The sequence below is a fragment of the Benincasa hispida genome, chromosome 3, assembly GCF_009727055.1.
Source record: "Benincasa hispida cultivar B227 chromosome 3, ASM972705v1, whole genome shotgun sequence".
NCBI lineage: Eukaryota > Viridiplantae > Streptophyta > Magnoliopsida > Cucurbitales > Cucurbitaceae > Benincasa > Benincasa hispida.
Genome location: NC_052351.1, coordinates 66,600,530 through 66,619,347, shown reverse-complemented (window position 1 = coordinate 66,619,347; position 18,818 = coordinate 66,600,530). Strand labels below are relative to the sequence as shown.

Below are 18,818 nucleotides of genomic sequence, written 5' to 3'. Positions count from 1 at the left end.
AAGCTACTAGCAAAAGAATGGATAAACAAACAACCTATATATCATATTGTACCATGGAGCCGCTTTCCAATCAGATTTATGTTTCCATATGATCCCAGAATCATAATTGATTATCGCATATACAAGTTTTTACTTTGAAATCACTCTGTTACTCTTTGAATATCAGAATTCTACTTTAAATTACATTCAATACTACAGAACGAGAAAAACAATAAAAACACAAGGAGTAGAGGGAGTTATGTAATTTGCCCCACCTTACCCATAAATGCAGCAAAGGCGGTCTTTAACCCCAAAACATCAACAAAGCGTTCACAAGCAGGCGGGTAATTTGTCATGGCAAAATCAAGAGCCCTTATAGCCGACCCATAGGCGGATTTCTTCTGTTTCATAATAATTATCATCAATTCCACGCCCTCAGCTTTCACAAATCTTTCCTTGTTCTCAAGTGGCATTAACAAACAACACAAAGAATCAAACAAATTCTCCACCATCTCAGCCTCATCAGGGCTCTTGGGGTCCTTGGACTTGTACATAGCAACCGCTTGCAGAACAACATCAACCCCATTCATCTGTCCAAGCCTCCGCTGATTCACCGTACTATTCTGCAAAAGTATCGCCAGTATCTCCGAAGCATACTGCTTATTGCTATCAAAATCCCTCACTTTAATCTTCCCCAGTAACCACTTCAGTAGCTTTGTGCGTTCACAGACCAACTCGGCAACTAACGGTTTCACTTCAATCAAATTCTCAATAGTAGCTAGGGTATTGTAAACGGCAGCCATCTCATCCGGGTCCGTCTCCGACAATCGATGCAAGTTCTGCACCAGTAGATCAAGAACATTGTTCTCAATCAGCGCATCGACCAATACGCGAGCAGGTTCATCATTGTCCTCAAGAACATCCTCGTCAGTCAAATCCTGGATCAATTGGACCGCGTCAATGGCAATATCAGTATTACTATGCGAAAGGAGGTCAACAACAGACGAAATAACACCAAGCTTGACGATGTCAGGGTAAAGCTCGGGACCGGCGGCGAGTACTTTGAGCTTCTGAATCTCTTCGTGGAGCTCGACTTCAGAATCGGCAAAGCGCTCGGGCTGGTCGGGATACTTGAGGCGAGCTTCGGTGTTGTCTCTGAGACGGCGTTCGAAGGCGAGAGAGAGCCTCTTCACCGTTCGAAGGTCCAATATTTCGACTGCCTTCTGGGACTTCTCGACGGCTTCGAGGAGAGCCAAGTCGATATTGTCAGTTCCATTGGTTGCTACCTCGTCGCGCTTCCGCTTTGGATGAGAAATGTTGTTCCGGTCGCCGGCGATTTCCATCAAACTCACATAAGAGAGAAGAATGCGGCCGGTGTTACGGTTTCGCCTCCGGTTGAAACCAGACAATAATTGATGGTGAGGGTTAGAACTTAAAATGCTCCACTCAAACATTTTATATTAAATGTTTTTTCGCTAACCCGGCCAACTCGAATAAAGTATACATTCTTGACTAAAAGGTTATTCCAATCTACCACTCCAAATTACTTTGTATAATTTTTTACATGTTCGTTATTTAATTTAAATAATTTTGGGTTGGGCTTGGTATAGATGAAATGTTTTGACCGCTTAAGCATAGCTCGCCAAAATATATCTTCAATTTAGAGATTTAAATCTACTACGTCAACATTGTGTTAGAACTAGTCCCTTTGGATTGAGAAAGCTTGGTCTCTTTGGATTTAACAACAAGCCTTAAGTACGGATGATCATAACAACCTTACAAATCGAGCAAACCTAGCGAAATTGTTTGACTTGTCAATTTTATGTTTGACTCGTCTTCCACTGTGTATATTATGTCTTTTTCTCTCCATGGTGAATATTTGTCAAGGTACATGCTCATCTAAAAGTGAAAGTGTTCATGTGGAGAAAACAGTAAAGAAGAAGAAGGTTTTCATGAAGGATGTTCCCTTTTTGTGTGTCTCTATCGATGGTGTTCGAGTGCGACAACTTTCTTTCTCTTTCAATGGTGTCTTTAATGTGAATTTGTGTGTTAACAATAAGAAAATTGACTTTGCGATAAACAGCAAAATCGAGAAAGAAATGTATGAGGTTAGATAGGTTGGTTTAACAATGGAAGACCTCACAAGCCATGTCACTGAGTCCACCAAGTATGTTTCTATTTATACTTCAAATCAATTCATTGCTTCTCCTAAAGAACTTGAAGGTATTACATCTACTATTATACTTAAAATTTCTATAGAGAATTATAGAAATGTGACTTCTCTTACTTTGCATGTGTGTTAAAAAGAAACTAAGGTTGTGAATGTTGACCAAATTACTATTAATGTTGACGGTATTATGATAGAGTATGTGAACCCTGTTAACTATGTTGTTGATCATGTTGCATTGTCTGATAGTCTGAAGACGACACCTTTTAAAACCACTATGGGTAGTGTTGATCTAGTTGTCTCCTTTGTTATTGAACATATTCGTCCCGCTGAAACTGTCGTTTCTTTGTTGCTTTTCATATCTATGTCCCCACACAGCCTATCATTGGTAGTATTGAGATTAATTTGGTAAATTATATTGATTCTGTTATGGCCTTAAATCTATTGAGCAAATTGAAATCGCTGCTTCTGTTATTGTTGACATTGATTTCCAAAAAACTATTGAACCTGTTGTCACTGAGGGCCTCATACAGAAGGTTGTGTTTGTTGTTAATAGTATGGATGTGTTGCTTCCTCATTCTCATGTTGTAGGAACAAATGTGCAAAATATAAAGAAATATCTTGAAGCATATAAGTCTCTTGACCCTGAACAAGGTATTAATAATGTTTATATTGGTATTGATTGTGTCTCTAAAGTGAATAAAGTTGTTACTATTGCTTCAACACTAGTCGGTTGAATATTGTTTCAAATAATGTGTTAGGCGAGGCCAGAGCTTCTACTATAACGTCTGCTAGTATTAATACTACTAACCATTGTATTGATTAAGATGTGCCTAAGAAAATGAATGTTCAGGTTGATCAAACGATTGTAAGTATTGATTGTCAAGATGAAGGAAAAATTTACTATTGTTGAAAATGTTGGCAGACTTGAATCCAATATTGGCCTGCATGATGTTATAGATAAGTCTACTGTTAATCAAGAAGAAACTAGATTTTATGAAAATATTGTTTATGTTGTTTCTGTCAATATGCTTATGATTCTGTTGAGATTTAACGTGTTTCTATTGTTACTTCCAGTAAGACTGATGTTATTTCAGAAGATGTTACTGAAACTATTGATGTTTTTATCTTAGTTTTAACTTGTATTGTTGAAATATAGAAACAAACAGTGGAAGAAAACAGGATCATTAAGCATTCTAATTCCTTAATTTTGACATCAAGATAAGCATATTCATAGGGTATTAAAATGGTTTCAAGAAATACATACTTTTGAAGAATTCCTCCAATCCAAGCTGCTCCTCATGAATTCTCAGCTCCAAATCTTCAGTAAACCGCCAAGAGATTCCCTACTATTCTCAACCTTGAATTTGAGTGGTGGAACTAAAAAATAGAGTGAATTTGTGAAGGAAATAGAATGGGTTTCAAGTGAAGGAGAAGAACTCAGTAGAAAACTTTTTCCAATTCTCTCTATTTTTCATCAGCAAATTTTGAGAGTTTTATGTATCATTTTCATGCAATCACTTGCAATGGCACTTCAATTGGACAACATGAAGTGGGATAGGTGGTTTAAAAGTGAAGAAATACCTTCCTTTTGATGAATTTTGGATGTTTCCACTAACAATATCATTTTCATTTTAAATTCTTATTTTAATTAATTCCAAATTAACTAAAATTTATTTAATTAATTCAAAAAGTTCAAAAATTCAATTTCTCAAATTGAGTCAAAAATGAAAATTAATTTGATTTTAATTAATTAAATAATAATTTAATATCAAATATTAAATTAATCACACACTTAATATTTAAACATGAATCCTATTCATGTAATTAATATTTAAGTCAATATTTAAATATTATCAACTCTCCAATTTCGTTTAATTTTGATAAATTAGACGTTAATTAATTATATCGAAATAATTATACAAAACCTAATTTGAATTTGAACTATTCAAAGCCAAACCCTAAATTCAATTTGAATATTTCAAATTGAAATCCAATTTGAACACTTCAAATTGATATCATTCCAAATTCATTCAATTTATTAATTCAAGGTGTTCATGTTTTACAAGCTAATAGAGGGACCTTATGGATCTACAGATCATGAGCTCAAACGATTTGAGATTAATTGACTAAAAATCTTTAGACCGAATTAATCAATAATCGTTAACTATCGAGTCACAACACTATAGTTTGATAGTTGCACTCTCTTCACTATAGATATATTTGTGTCCACTTGATTTAACCATAATCAATAAGTCGACCATTCACAGGTTGTTCGTAATAACTGCTTGGTTAATTGTTGTTTTACCACCAAAATAACATCTTGCTTCTTAAGTTTCACTGATCCTCTAATGAACAATTGGTTTGTGATCTAATCACTAAACCGGATCCTTCTCGGACCAATGAAAGGGTGGAGTCCCTTGTTCAAGACCTGAATTCAGCAGTTAAGAGAACGACCTTCCTTCTATCCCTAAATCGGGTAGGCGTGAATTTCATCTTGCAGAAATATGTCCCCAGCTATCTATCCCATCTTATCCCCAAAATCGGAGGCTTATTGAGCAGTGATGTTGGACTACTCTCACCTATGTAGATCAAAGGATAATCTCGAATAAATAGGAGTTCATAGTTAGCTTAGGATTAAGATTGAGTTACCTAGGTCATCTAAGTGAAATAGTCAGACTTAAACAGTAAACAACATTATAAAGTAAGAGTGACTTATTTCTTGGTCCGATCTTATGCAAACTCATTGCATAGGATGCTCCCATTCCTCATGTATACATGAACAAATCAGGATCACTTCGTTTGTAGCATCTTACAACAAATTGTAATAACTATAGAGTGGGTCGTATCCAATAGTGTTACCAGAATAAGACACTCAACCTTATTCGTATATTATAGATCATTTTGACTATTTACTCGAACTTGATCCATTTTTATGTCTCCACATAAAGATCAAGTATTCATATAATAATCATGAATCTTAATTTATTGGATTTAGTCTTTATAAGTGCAATCTACAAATTCAATAACAATTTTATTGAAGAAATGTTAAATAACATTTTTATTGATAATAGAAAATGTTTAAAACTGCGAGTTTTAAGACATACAACTCAACAGTATTGCTACTGCAAACAACCTCGTTAAGTTAGAGTTGTTTGTGAAAAATGTTGTTAATAGTGACTTGATTAGAGGTCTAGCTGATATGTCTATTGTATGTGCTGAGAATTAAGTTGTTGGGAATATTTCTTATGATGTCAATACTGAGTCAAATGTCTCTACTGGATTGGAAGACCATAGTTTTGTTAATCCTAATGCTAGAGAAAGTGTTGGAGTTGAGGGTGTGCCTCCAATTGTTGAGGACATGCTTAGAGATGTTTGGGGTGAAAGATCTGGAGGTGAAAGGTGCTCCGAAGGGATGAGTACTGATGATGATTTCCTGTGAATGTTTTGAGTAGAAAGAAGAAAATGAAAATTAAGGATGGAGCTGGCTCAAATCCTAAAGGTTCCTCCCGTCCATCCAGAAAAATATTCTTGTCTCTGAAAGTGTTACATTTGTTTCTGCTAAATATGTGGTCGAAGACTTAAGCTCTGAAGAACATAGTTCTTGTGTAGGAAGTAAAAAGAATCATCCTCCCTCTATGTCTCTTGATGGAGTGCCTTTTCACAATGAGGCGAGTGTGAGGTTATGGAAACATTTGGTTATAAGAAAAATTAATGCTGACAAGGAATTCTTTAATAGAGCTCAAGATTGCTTAAAGTTTGTTGATTTAATTGTCAACCTGGGTTTGATAAAAACTGTGTCGAATGTTGATCCTTACGATCCTAAATTGGTTCATGAGTTTATTGTGAATTTTTCCCATAGGGTTGATGATTTTGGTAGTCTGAATTTTAGGAGAGTTCATGTGAAGGAGCTTTTTTTTGTGTTTTCTGTTACTCTTATTAATAAATTCCTTGAAAGAGTTGATGTAGACAATGTCTCTATGCAAAGACCCAACATGAAGGATCATGTGTTAGAATTGACAGATGGAGTGAGAAAGGTTTGGCCTAAAACTAGCTAGTTGTTGTTAGCGAAGCTGAGTGTCAAATATGTCATCCTTCACAAGATTGGCATAGAAAATTGGTGTCTTTATTCTCATACTATTGATCTTTCTCTTGCCTTGGGAAGTCGGTGATCACAGATTGGGATCTTAGTTAAGTTCCACTATGATGTCATTGTGTCCAATCAAGTTATGCATCATATTAGTTCTCTTGCCATCAAGTTGCTCACTTGCTACCCTCATTTGAATTATGGGATTTTGTTGGCTCAAAAGCCTGTTTTGGTTACTATTGATGAGTATTGGGTTTTGCTCCTACTGTTCTTACCTTCGGTTGTAATATGTTTCAATGATATCATGCTCTTTGTATTGGCAACAACTTTCTTAAGGGTTGTGGAAATGTTTCAAACCAGTCCGTTGATATTAATTTTCAAGGAGAATAATCTATTGTGATTTTTTAGTTTGGAAAACGAATTATGCAGTTGTTGACCTTTGAATTCTGAGAGTGTCTTTTAAGATTCACTAGTGTACTGAACGAAAGGCTAGGATAGATGTTTTGTTTCAAATGATGTGTTTCTCTGCTACTACTACTGAAACTGCCTCTACTATTGGTGGAATGGATGGTGATCCTAGCGGTTTAAACTATTTCTGTTGTTTTTTTTAAGACAAACAAAGGGGCAGAATAATTCTAGTTCCTTGTCCCTTGATGATTGTTTTTATGGTTTGGATGTTTTGATGCTCTGTCAACTTGTTGTTATTTCTGGTTTAATAAGACAATCTTTGGGTTTTGTGTTTGTTGACTTTCTACATTTTTTTATGACTTTTTGGCTGCCTGGATCTATGTTCCTAACTTGTTGATTGTGTTTGTGTTTAGATTGTCTTGCCTTAAAAAAAATAATAGCCAAAGGGGGAGTTTGTTAGTGATAGATACGAAAAAGTGCATGCTTTTACCATCTATTTTATTATTTTTCAAGTAAATAGACACTTTATGTGATATTCTGACCCTAGGATGCCCAAAATTAGATAAAATGATCAAGTATAGGTTCTTTGATTGTCTACAGTGTGTTTTTGCTATTTCGGATTGATTTTATGGGCTTTTATTGAGATTTTTTTACTGATTTGAAGAAATCAGTCTTGATGCAACCGAGCGATACGACCGCATCAAAAACTCTACTTTTTTATATTCGTGCCCAGTCATTCTGGTTGCTATTTTCTCAGTCCAAGTTGTTATTCAACGCCTAAAATATCGGATAAATGTCTAGAGCAAGATTTTAGGTCATCCCTCGACCACTTTGGCCTATATAAAAGGTTGGAAGGCTCTTGGATCATAAAATCAACCACTCCTTTGAAGAAAACCCATGAAATTATTCTTTAATCTCTTCAAGAATGAAAGTTCTTTAAAGAGATGACTTCTTTAGATCAACCCTAGATGACTTCTTTAGGTCAATCCTACCTGTGAGAGCGTGTTATAAAGTGGGATTTATCTTGAGAAAGGATCGAATCCATCTTAGAGAGCACCTTGGTTCGTTGGCTTTATTCAAAGGCCTTTATTATTATTATTATTATTTCAGATTTCTTCTTTTAGTTCTTTATTGCTTTTATTTCCATTTTTTTTATTATTCCATGATTTCCTACATTGTAACTAATGAGATTGGATTTAATGAAGTCTATTCATTCTTATTTAATTATAGGTTAAGTTTCTAAGGGATTCGATCATGTGGATACCCTAAGACCTTATAGCTTGAGTTTATGTCAATGCATCATGTTGTGCTGACCTTTACATTTGCTTTGTTGAGCTTATTGTTATCTTGTTATATTAAACTAATCACTTAATTTAGCATGCTGGTGAAGTCTTTAATACTGGGAAGGTTAAGATAAAAATTGATTCCACAAAAGAATATTTGACTAAGAGCCTAGAAATAGGACATTCATGTAGCCTTAGAAATAAGGTACACTATAGAATAAAAAATTTGCATGAATTTAATCTAAGATATACTAACCATAGAAATATGGGCTTTAACTGCTTAGAACTCCTAAAGAAACTTAACATAAGACCAAATAAGAGAAGTTTGTTGTCTATGTTGAGTCGCTATCCAGGTATGATGTGGTCACATAGCTCAAGGAATAATTTCCTTTTCGTTGAAACTTGATTGTAAATCCCTATTTCCATCTTTTGCTTATTTTATTATTCTGCACATTACCCAAAATCACTCATTTTATTGGGTACCACTTGGTTTATATTGAAAATCTCTTTCTTAGAAAAATTGAATTGCATAAATAGTCTCTTGGGATACGATACTCGAAATACTCCTAAGTTTATTATTTATTGACAGTGTATGTTTGCACTTAGATCATATCTATTCTCATTCTTATCACTCATACATATTTGGTCGATCAGTTAATGATTTGGAATTGACTATATTTGTTTAAGGTTATTTGGTTGTTTTCATAAGAGTTGTCTTGCTGGTTGCCTCGGGAAATATACTACAGGATGTCTCTCGAAATTTTGATCTTGCAAATTATTTTTTTCCTTATCTAGAAAAACCTATGTGTTTATTCCCATGATTTTATTTTCTTTTTTGGGCTATGTGAATCTTGTATTAGGGTTGTTTCCTCCTTTCCACTGTGCATATTGAAGAGAATAAGGTTCTCACATTAGGGTTGGTCGTCTTAAAGAATATTTGAGTTGTTGTCTTGTATTTGTGTAAAAAACATAAGTGTGCCAATTCATGAGATGGTGAAGCTTCTGCCATTGTCGATCTTAAATGATTTTTTAAATCTTATTAATTTTATCTATTGTATTTTGAGAAGGAATTCTCATACTCAGGGGCCTAAGTTTTTCCAAGTGAAGCGGCCTTCATTTGAAAGTGGAAAGATACAAGTTTGTGGTGAGAGGAAGTCTCACTTAGGGGGAGTCTAAGTGATCATTCACTTATATTCTCCTACCTGAGCCTAAGTTTCATTGAGAGATAGTCTCACACTTAGGCAGAGCCTAAGTAATTATTCACGAAGTTAAGTTATTCGTGTGTCACTGTCATTTCCATTTATTTACAGATAAGTACAATATTGTAATTGCTTGACTTTATATAACCGAAATTATCTTTCCTAGGCACACTGTCCCGGGAACGTAGGTGGTATTGCACTGAACTGGGTTACCAAACTCTATATTCTGTTTGTGCTTTATTTTTGTGTTTATCTTTGATATTCTTGAAATTGTTATAACATCGTAGTAACAAGTTTTGTTGTGTGTTAGATAATCTTTATTCTAACCAATAAAAACATACCCATTTGAGTGTTTTGAGTATCTCAAATATACTCTTCTTCCCTGGACCTAGCTTTCCATGTTGATGTGATAACTCATGTACATAAGCAGCACATCCTCATGGTCCCAAACAAATCACAAAGGTCTAGCTTTCTACCAGTCCATGATTCATAGGTATGGAAGTGACAGATTTTAAAGGCACGTGATTTAGGATATAAGCAGTTGTCAATAGAGCATCACTCCAAAAGGTGATTGGAAATTTTGTATCTGCCATCATTGACCTAATCATTTCTAGAAGAGTTATATTTCTTCTTCCAACTACCCTATTTTGTTATGGTGTTCTTAGAGTAGTTAATTGTCTTACTATGCCTTTTTCCTCACAAATTTGTTTAAATTGATTAGAAAATTGATATTCACATCCTCAGTCTATTCCTAAGGCCTTAACTTCTTGTTTAATTGATTTTTCACCAAATTTATAAAATTTTTAAAACAATTTAATGTTTCAAACTTGTGGGAAAATAGATAAATGTAACCATAACATGTAAAATCATATATGAAAGTGATAAAATATTCACCTCCATGTCTTACCTCCACACTCATAAGTCCACAAATGTCAGAGTGAATTAATTGTAATAGAATTTCAACTCTATTTCCTTTACCAAATGGGTTTCTTTTCATTTTCCTTGTTAGACAATTTTCACAAATAGGTAAGTCAACTATGTCAATTTCACATAACAAACCTTCTTTAACTAATCTAGTCATTCCTATGTAAACCTATAAGACCTAATCTAGAATACTGTACATCCATGTCAACATTTGCATCAATAGATGATGTTATAAGGGAAAAACGGTCATATTTATAGGAAATCATACAGCAACATCCATTACTATGAAACCATTTAACAAAAAACCATAATCATAAAGTATGTTGTATAAGTAGAGAGTTAACAAAGTACCAAATAGTTTGAAAATATAACCAACTTTTAAAAGGACAGTTACAAAAAGCAAATTTTGTCGTATATAAGGTGCATACTGAAGGGATTGGAATTCTCCGCAGCGGAAGCAATTGGACGCATCAATCTTTAAATTTCGTTTTACAGAACATACAATATAATTTAGAGTGACAAAAACCATGAAAAAAATATAAACCTAAGCATGCTTTCTACAATGTTAAATTAGAGAGGAAGATATTAAGAAATCACTCACCTTTGAAGACCAATTCTTCATGTTCCTCTCCAAATCAAGTCGTCTTCTCCCAATCTCATGAACTCAGCATCCACGAACTCAACAAACAGGAACGGATACCACCAAGGGGTCTTCCCCGTTATTCTCACGGAAGAGAATCGTGTAGAGGTGTGAGCTTGCACTCAATCTTGGCGTGAGGGAAGGAGAAGATAATTGAGAGTTGTTTTTTCTTCTCTGTAAAAATTCATAGAGAGAAGGAGAACCAGAAGAGACATTGAGAAAGAGAGCTTTCTCTCTCTTCATTAGGGACAGATTAAAGGGTGAGGGAGTTATAACTCCATCCGCTTTATTTTTAATAAATTCAAATTAAAAAATTTGAATTTAATATATATANTAAATTCAAATTAAAAAATTTGAATTTAATATATATATATATATATAGATTAATATATAGGGAAATTTCATTGTATGACATACATTTTAAGAAACCAAAGTCATGACTTTAACTTTTTTGTAATTGCAGTAACATAGCATCACATATAAACAAGATAGCAATCACATAACAATCACATAGAAATCAGATAACAATCAAATTTTCAGGCAAATTTTTTTTGCCATGTTTGCCAAAAAAAAAGCACAACCTAGGGACACACACCCAAATTTTAATTTTTTTTTTATTTATTAAAGTTGCAATTGTGCCTAATATATATTTATACTATATATTATGTCACATATAACATATAACCTATAGTTAATATTATATCACATATAACATAAACTTCAGTTTATTATTCTCTCAAATAACTGAAGGTATTAATATGAGATAAATTCATATTAATTTTAACCTATAGTTTTTATATAAATCACATTCATATAAATAATAATTGAATCATATTCAAATTATAACCTCTCAATAAATAAATAAATTTAATATGAATCATATTCATATTAATTTTAACATATAGTTCCCATATGAATCATTTGAAACATATTCAAATATTTATTTCTCTCATAAAATTATATAAATTTAGTATGAATCATATTCACATTAAATTTTAACATATATTTTTATATGAATCATATTCATATAATTAATATTTGAATCATATTCAAATATTTATTTCTCTTATAAAAAATGTATTGACATACATTATATTATATAATATATCAATATACATTATTTAACTGTATCTTATTCAATTAATTTCCTTTAATTAATTTGAAGAATTCAAATCATATTAAAATTAATTTAATTCCCATCAATCCTGATTGAGCTAATGAGAGGACCTTATGGACCTATAGATTGAAGTTTCAATGATACAAGATTAATTGATTAAACTTGTTTAATCAAATTAATCAACATTCATCAACTACTAGTTACTCCACTAAAGACTGACAGCTGAATTCTTCGTGCTATAAATATATTTACATGTCCATTGGATATAACCAAACAACAACATGTTGACCCTTCACAAACTGCTCGTAATTACAGTTGGGTTAAATTACCATTTTACCCCTATAGTTAAATCTAATTCCTTAAGTACCAATAATCCCTCTAATGAACAATTAGTCATAGTCCAACTATGACCGAACCTCTCTCGGGCTAAGAGAGAGTGAGGTGTCTCATTGTTCAAGCCTTGAAATCAACCCTTAAGTGAGCAAATTGTCTTCTTACCCTAACTATAGGAAATGAGTGAATTCCTTATTGTATAGTTGTGTTCCCAGCTCTCCAATCAGGCGAATCCTCAAAATGGTAGGCTTATTGAGTTGGTGAATATGGCCACTCTCACCAATATAAATCAAAGGTCGCCTTCATAGGTAGGAGTTCACAACTTACTCAGGATTAAGGTCAAGTCACCTATGGTCATCCAATCTCTTTTAGCAATAATGTTATAAAGGGAGACTTAACATTTCGTGGTCCGATCTTTATACAAATACTTTTGTATAAGATACCTCAACTCACATGTCTCCACAATAATGATCAGAATCAAATCATTTGTAGTGCTTTACAACGATTGTAACAACTACAAAGTGGGTTGTATCAATAGTGTTACCAGGATAAGGCACCCATCCCTATCCATATACTACAAACTATTTAGTTTATCACTTAAACATGATCCACTTATATGTCTCCACATACCTGTTTAAGTTATATTAGATAACCTTGGATCTTAGGTTAATGGATTATTGCAGAAGTAATATAAAATTAATCAACCATTGATTCAATTAACATAAAACTACGAGGCTTTAGGACGTACACCCTAACACATACAATACATCATGTAGAATTAGAGCATGACCATTCAACATTGTTGCCTTTAAAATATGCGATGAGTTCTGGACTAGACTACGATCGATATGCGTTATTAATAATACATGTCGCAGTGTAATGAGCATGCATCAATCATAAGCTTTCTCGGTTACAGGCCAAGTGAAACCTGATTGTGAGTGTCTTAGGATGAACTAAGGTCGAACATGGGGATCTGCAACAATTGCGTTAAATAAATGTGATATATGCGACAAAGCTAGTTTTTTATGTGCGTGTTTTAACAGTACAATGAACTAATTTTTTGGTTATCAAAGAAAATGTTCTAAGAGCCTTGAATAAGAGAATGAAGGATGCAGTAGACTGGATGTGGAGAAAATATATGGAGAGGATAGAGTTTGGAAGAAGATCGTTATCGCATCACTAAGCTCTGTCGAAGGAATTTATCCCAACTCATAGCTCATAGTTGTCGCGCACCTCTCAGTGGCTCGCCACACTTGTCATATCTCTATGATGCATGAATCAATATACTTGAGAGCACAAGGTTATTTCTATCTCTAGAAATACTTCTTGCTTCGTTGAACGAGTTCCACAACTGCCTCTCCCTCGAGAAGTTAGTTATAGCTAATTGTCTTTATGAGTAATCAAAGGTAAGCTTTTAAATAACTGCACATTAAATGAATAGGATAGCTTCCTTAAACTCTTCTTAGCTCACAACAATGACCTTCCCCCATATCCCGTTAAGTTTAGTGACTCATGGCTAAAATAAATGCGAAGCACAGATAGGAAAAGTGATGAAAAAGGACGCTGATATTAAGAAAGCAATATAGTTGAAGAATGAATGAATAATGTCTCAAACAAACAGGTACTACAACAACTATAATAGTAAAGAAATGAAGAGAGTAGTCAGTTGATAGCAATTTCTTGTGCTCAACAGATGGTTGCCATGACTTATGTTGTAATTATGGTTGAACGAAGAGAGAAAGTCTTCTCAGATTATTGCTCCAGCAAAACTCCAATGTTGGATCGGGTGGAAAGAAAAGGTGGATTGTTCTCCTAAAACTCTCAGAGTTTTTCTCGATTGTTGAAAGTTGTCCTCTTCATGGCATCAAGGCTCTATTTATAGAATCGTGCGTTGTTCTTTGTTGGGATTCTTGCTCTGATCGACCGTCGTCATCTGACTCGGTAGGTAAGAATGTGAGCACTGCACTCATGGTTAACGTTCTGGAGATTTGACAGAAGATTCCTCGAGATGGTTTTAGAGATCCCGAGGCATGCGATCGTTTGCTTACTCCTTGAAGGATTAATGCATGCCGACCCCTTGCGATAATTTGCAAAATAAACACTTTTGGTGCAATTTTCTCATGAAATGAGATCAGCGGATACTTTTTAAGTACTTTGGTGCAAACTTGATGTTTAGCATGAATTCTAAGCATGATTGACACATAATCTTCTTCCTTACCTTCATTATTCTAAATGAAAAGACTACAATAACTTGTATTTCTACAAGTTATCACACCCCCAAATTTAGAATAATGCTTGTCCTCAAGCATATCTTATACCAAATAAATTCATTTTTACCCTACATCTTATGTTGCGCTAACTGGTTTCTTAGGATGCATTTAACTTCTTACAATCCTTTTCACATCGACTATTTCTTTTAAGTCTAGTCACTTCTCTAAAGAAATCTTCTCTTAATATTGAACTTGACAAACTTTTGCCTAAAAATCTTTTTCTTATTTCAAATAATGTTATTTCCCTTTTTTTTTTAAAATGTGTTCGATTGCAAAGCAGGATAGTTACATTTTACTTATTAAACTATGAGTAAGGCGTTGAACTTGGTTACACTCTTCGTTTTGACTTGCCCCCATGGGTGTCATGCGAGCATCCAACTACGGTTGTGTTCCAAGTTCAACTCAACTCATATCTTGGCCGAGTTTAAGCTTTTACTAGACGGTGGAGTTGTCTTTATAGGTTGTTATTTACATTGTTGCATTGATCCTGGTGACCTGCTTTCATTTTTGCTTACCTAAACGAGTGTCATGCGAAGTATCCAACTACGAGCAAGTGCCTTTCTTAACTTCACTCTTATGAGGTTGGGTTTTTCTCCCTTGCGCTGATAGCGGAGTTATATTCCCTTTGTTAAAATTATATGTATAAATATATGTATATATATGTGTGTGTGTGTATATCTGTATATTTTTTTTCTTTCTTTTATTTACAGTCTAAAAACAATTGAATGCATCTGCTCAGACTTCTCTCACCCCTAAATTTTTTAGAATGGCAAGGTCCCCATTGCATTTGAAGAAAAACGAAAATAACTTTATTAAAAAACTTTAAAAGAAGGATGAGCAAAAGCATGCACGCATTAAAGGTAAGATAGGCAATCAGGAAAGAAGCTACTAAAGTTGAAGGACACATGCGATATGTGAGGGAAGAAGTCAACCGATGCATAAAAATCATCATAGTTGCCATGATATCAGCACAACACAAGATATAACATTCAAATGAATTTCATCAGGATAAGGCATAAAAGATAACAAGGAAAGGAAAAAAGAAAAAAATGGATGTAAGAAGCAGAGAAGTTCATTAAGTATCAAAATGGCGCAAGAGTACAATAATGAAGAAGATGGAAAAAAAATAAGAAAAACACAAAAGTAAGAGAAGAATCATAATTTTCACTTCGACACCTCTAAATTTCATTATTGTGTTGGAGGATCGTCACCTGGCAGAGCGGGAGGTGCAACACTTTGCGAGTTACGACAGCGCATGGGTTGACAATGGTGAGAAGGGACGGTAGGGCCATGCAAATAGGTAGTTAGGAAATTGAAGTACTTGTGATTCCTCTTAGCTTGTAGGTGCTGATTCTTGTGAAGGGCAAAAAGATTACGTTGTATATTAACCAAGACTTGGCGCAAGGTGACGTTGTCGTGGTGCAGCTTAAAAAGGGATTGACGGATGGAGGAGAGCTTAAGGGAGAGAAAATTTCGAAGTTCATCAATTGTAGCGAATGAGGTTGCGATGAGGCACCAACAGTCTTGCTGGCTTCTGGCTGGGGTTGGTTAGAAGGGTCAACACCCAATCCGTATGGGTCATCAACAATGAGAGAATGAGGGGAGAGTGGAAGGTGATGTAGTGATGGATGAGGTGAGTCGTGGGGCGAAAGAGGTAGTGACTGATGAACTTGGTCCGATAAAAGGGGAAGGAAGGTTAGATTTTCAGGTAGAGGGGATAAGCACTCAAAAGGACTAGGAGAGATTATCATCAAGGGTGAGGGGTGGCTCATGCACTCATCAGGATCGATGCGCTTAGGACTCTCATGGGAAATTTCCTTGCCTTTTGTAGATGTTTGCTAACGCTTGGGTCTTTGCGACTAAGGGACATTCAAGTCGATGAGAGAGCGCTTAGGTGGGTCAGGGTAGTATTATGAATCCCACAGGATAATCCTTAGGACCTTGTTATTAATTAGCCCATGGACTTCTGCGATTGGCTCATCTTCAATTCCATAGGCCCCAGATAGGAAAAGGCTGGTAATGGTCCATGGAAAGAAGAGTTGGCCACGAGGCTTGCCAACTGTTCCTCTGATTTGCTTTGCGATCAGGTGTCCAATGTCAATTGGAATCCCTCGTGCAATGCAGTAGGCGATCATCACAAGATCCCTCGAAATGGTTTTATCATGCGCCGCGAGGAGGATCCTTTTCTTGACCAAGTAAACCCATAAGCGCACCTCTGGGAATAGACAATTTGATGCCAAAGTGAAAATTCCCGTTAGCGATATTGTCCAATGAGAGCCCGGTTGCGCCAACACCCGTAAAGCGTCTTCTAGATGCACATCATCAAGCTGCTTAATCAGTTGATTCCTTGGTGCGTCAGACATATCGTGTAACTTGTATAATTGATTGATATCATGTGCGCTGAATGGCACTACTCTTTCATTGCTATACACTGCATCCTCTATCTTGTGCAAGCACCCGTGATAAAAGAAATGCACTGCACTAGGGATGACGATGGACGGACAATGACACATCCATACTCCACGATTATGCTAGTGATGAATTCTGGCAAGGGGTTGGGCACAAGAAAGAAACCCGTTTCCATTAGCAGATCATCATTGGCCTTTTTGCCAGATTTTAAAGATGCCTTGGCTAGAGATGATTTACCTTCCCCATCTTTCTGTTTACCTCGAACTTGCGCTACTACAAGTCTAACCCTTTGCCTCTTAATCTATTTTTTCTCCTTCTTTTCTTTCTTCTATCTCTCCCATTCTTTCTTTTCTCGTCTTTTAAACTCTTTGTTGAGCTTCACCTTCGCTTGCCTTTGCCTGTCTTTTGCATTCTTCAAACTTCTTTCCCTCTCTTTCTTTCTCTTTCAAATTGATTGGAGGTGGCCGCAATGCGTCGTTCTTCTTCAATTCTCTTTCTGGCTTCTTCTTCGGCCAATGTATTTTTGCGACGAACTTCATCGTCATGCAAATTTCTTGCCAAATCACTAGATGCGATGATTTGGTGAGCTTGCTCCCCTTGCTCCTATTTCTCCTTCTTTCGCTTTCTCTCTTGCTCGAGCTTTGCTTTTTCTTTCTCAAAGCACTAAATTACTTATGCCTCGGTTGGGTGCACAGAAGACCCTGTTCCAGTGACCTGGGGTCTAGTCACTTGAGAGGCATCCATAGTACTAGTGCCCTCTCTTCCTGCTGTCCGCTTTTTGGATTAACGGGTGAGTGGCGCAGTGGTTTCCTCTTCTTCTTCCTTTTGATGATCCTTAAGTTGAGCCTCATTTGTGCTAATATTTCATGAGGGATGGTTGCATTTGCTTGCTTACTAGGCTAAACACCCTTCATTGTCACAATCTCATCCACCCTTGCGGTGGTTGATTCTAAAGGAACTCTGATATAAGAGTGCCTATGAGTGGGAAGCGAATCTTTCCGATTTCATTGTGACAGAATTACCACATATATATTTTAACATACAGATATGCATTGTAAACACTAATTACTGGCATGCTTTAACAAATAAAAATAAGAGATTGAGAAAATACCACTCGAAGACTTTCTTCAATCAAACTAAGTCCAACATGAACGAACTCTTCTTATTTTCAGCTCATTTGGAAAACAATCGCCTAGCAGCACCATGATTGTTTACACGATTAGTAGTGCATGAACAACAAGCAATTGGTGATGACACCACCACTCGAAGCCCTCAATATTCTTGGAGTGAGAATCCAAATGGTGGACTTTGATGAAATTGGTAAAGGGGAGGAGGAAAAACGATCGTGTAGTACGAATAAGCAAGTGGGAGAAAGGTGAAGACTAATGTATACTCGGGTGTGCTTGATCGTTTAGAGCAGGGTACACGATCGTGTAGTAAACACTAAGCGATCGTCTATCAAAAGGTAAGCGATCATTTAGTTACGCTCGGTGCGCTAAGCGATCGTCTATAAACGTAAGCGATCATTTAGATAATTGCGGGCGATCGTTTAGCTACGCGGGTGTGGGATTGTTTAGGAAGACGGATGCTATCGTATAGGCTCTCAACGCTAAGTGGTCAAATACTTTCACACCGTGAGAGAATTTTTGGATCTCTTCAAAATGAAAACTATTTTCATTTTTATTCTTCAGTTACAAAAACTGAATTGAACTTCCCACTTTCGCACGAATTTGGAGAAAAACTCGGTCAATTATCTCATAACTGCCTAATTAATTAACTAATTAATATAATCATATTATATTCTTAACCTATAGTTTAATATCATATATCAACTATAGTGTTTTCTCCTCTACTTGATATAAATCATATTTATATCCAATTTTCTCCAAAATAATGTATCTCATACATTTAATCAATCATATCATATATAATTAACCAGTTCAATTATATCATATATAATCAAACTCCCCTTTGTCAATTTGAACATTTCAAATTGACCTAA

At 35.3% G+C, this 18,818-nt stretch overlaps 1 protein-coding gene across 1 annotated transcript in view; it reads right to left on the bottom strand.

The window, feature by feature from the left end:
* The window catches only part of LOC120073122 (beta-catenin-like protein 1), a 16,029-nt gene extending 14,581 nt beyond the window's left edge, over window positions 1–1,448 (bottom strand). Inside the window, exon 1 of the mRNA XM_039025748.1 lies at window positions 255–1,448. Coding sequence (XP_038881676.1) covers window positions 255–1,433 — 1,179 coding nt within the window. The 5' untranslated portion in view covers window positions 1,434–1,448. The remainder of the gene's footprint in view (window positions 1–254) is intronic.
* Between the last annotated feature and the right edge of the window lie 17,370 nt (window positions 1,449–18,818).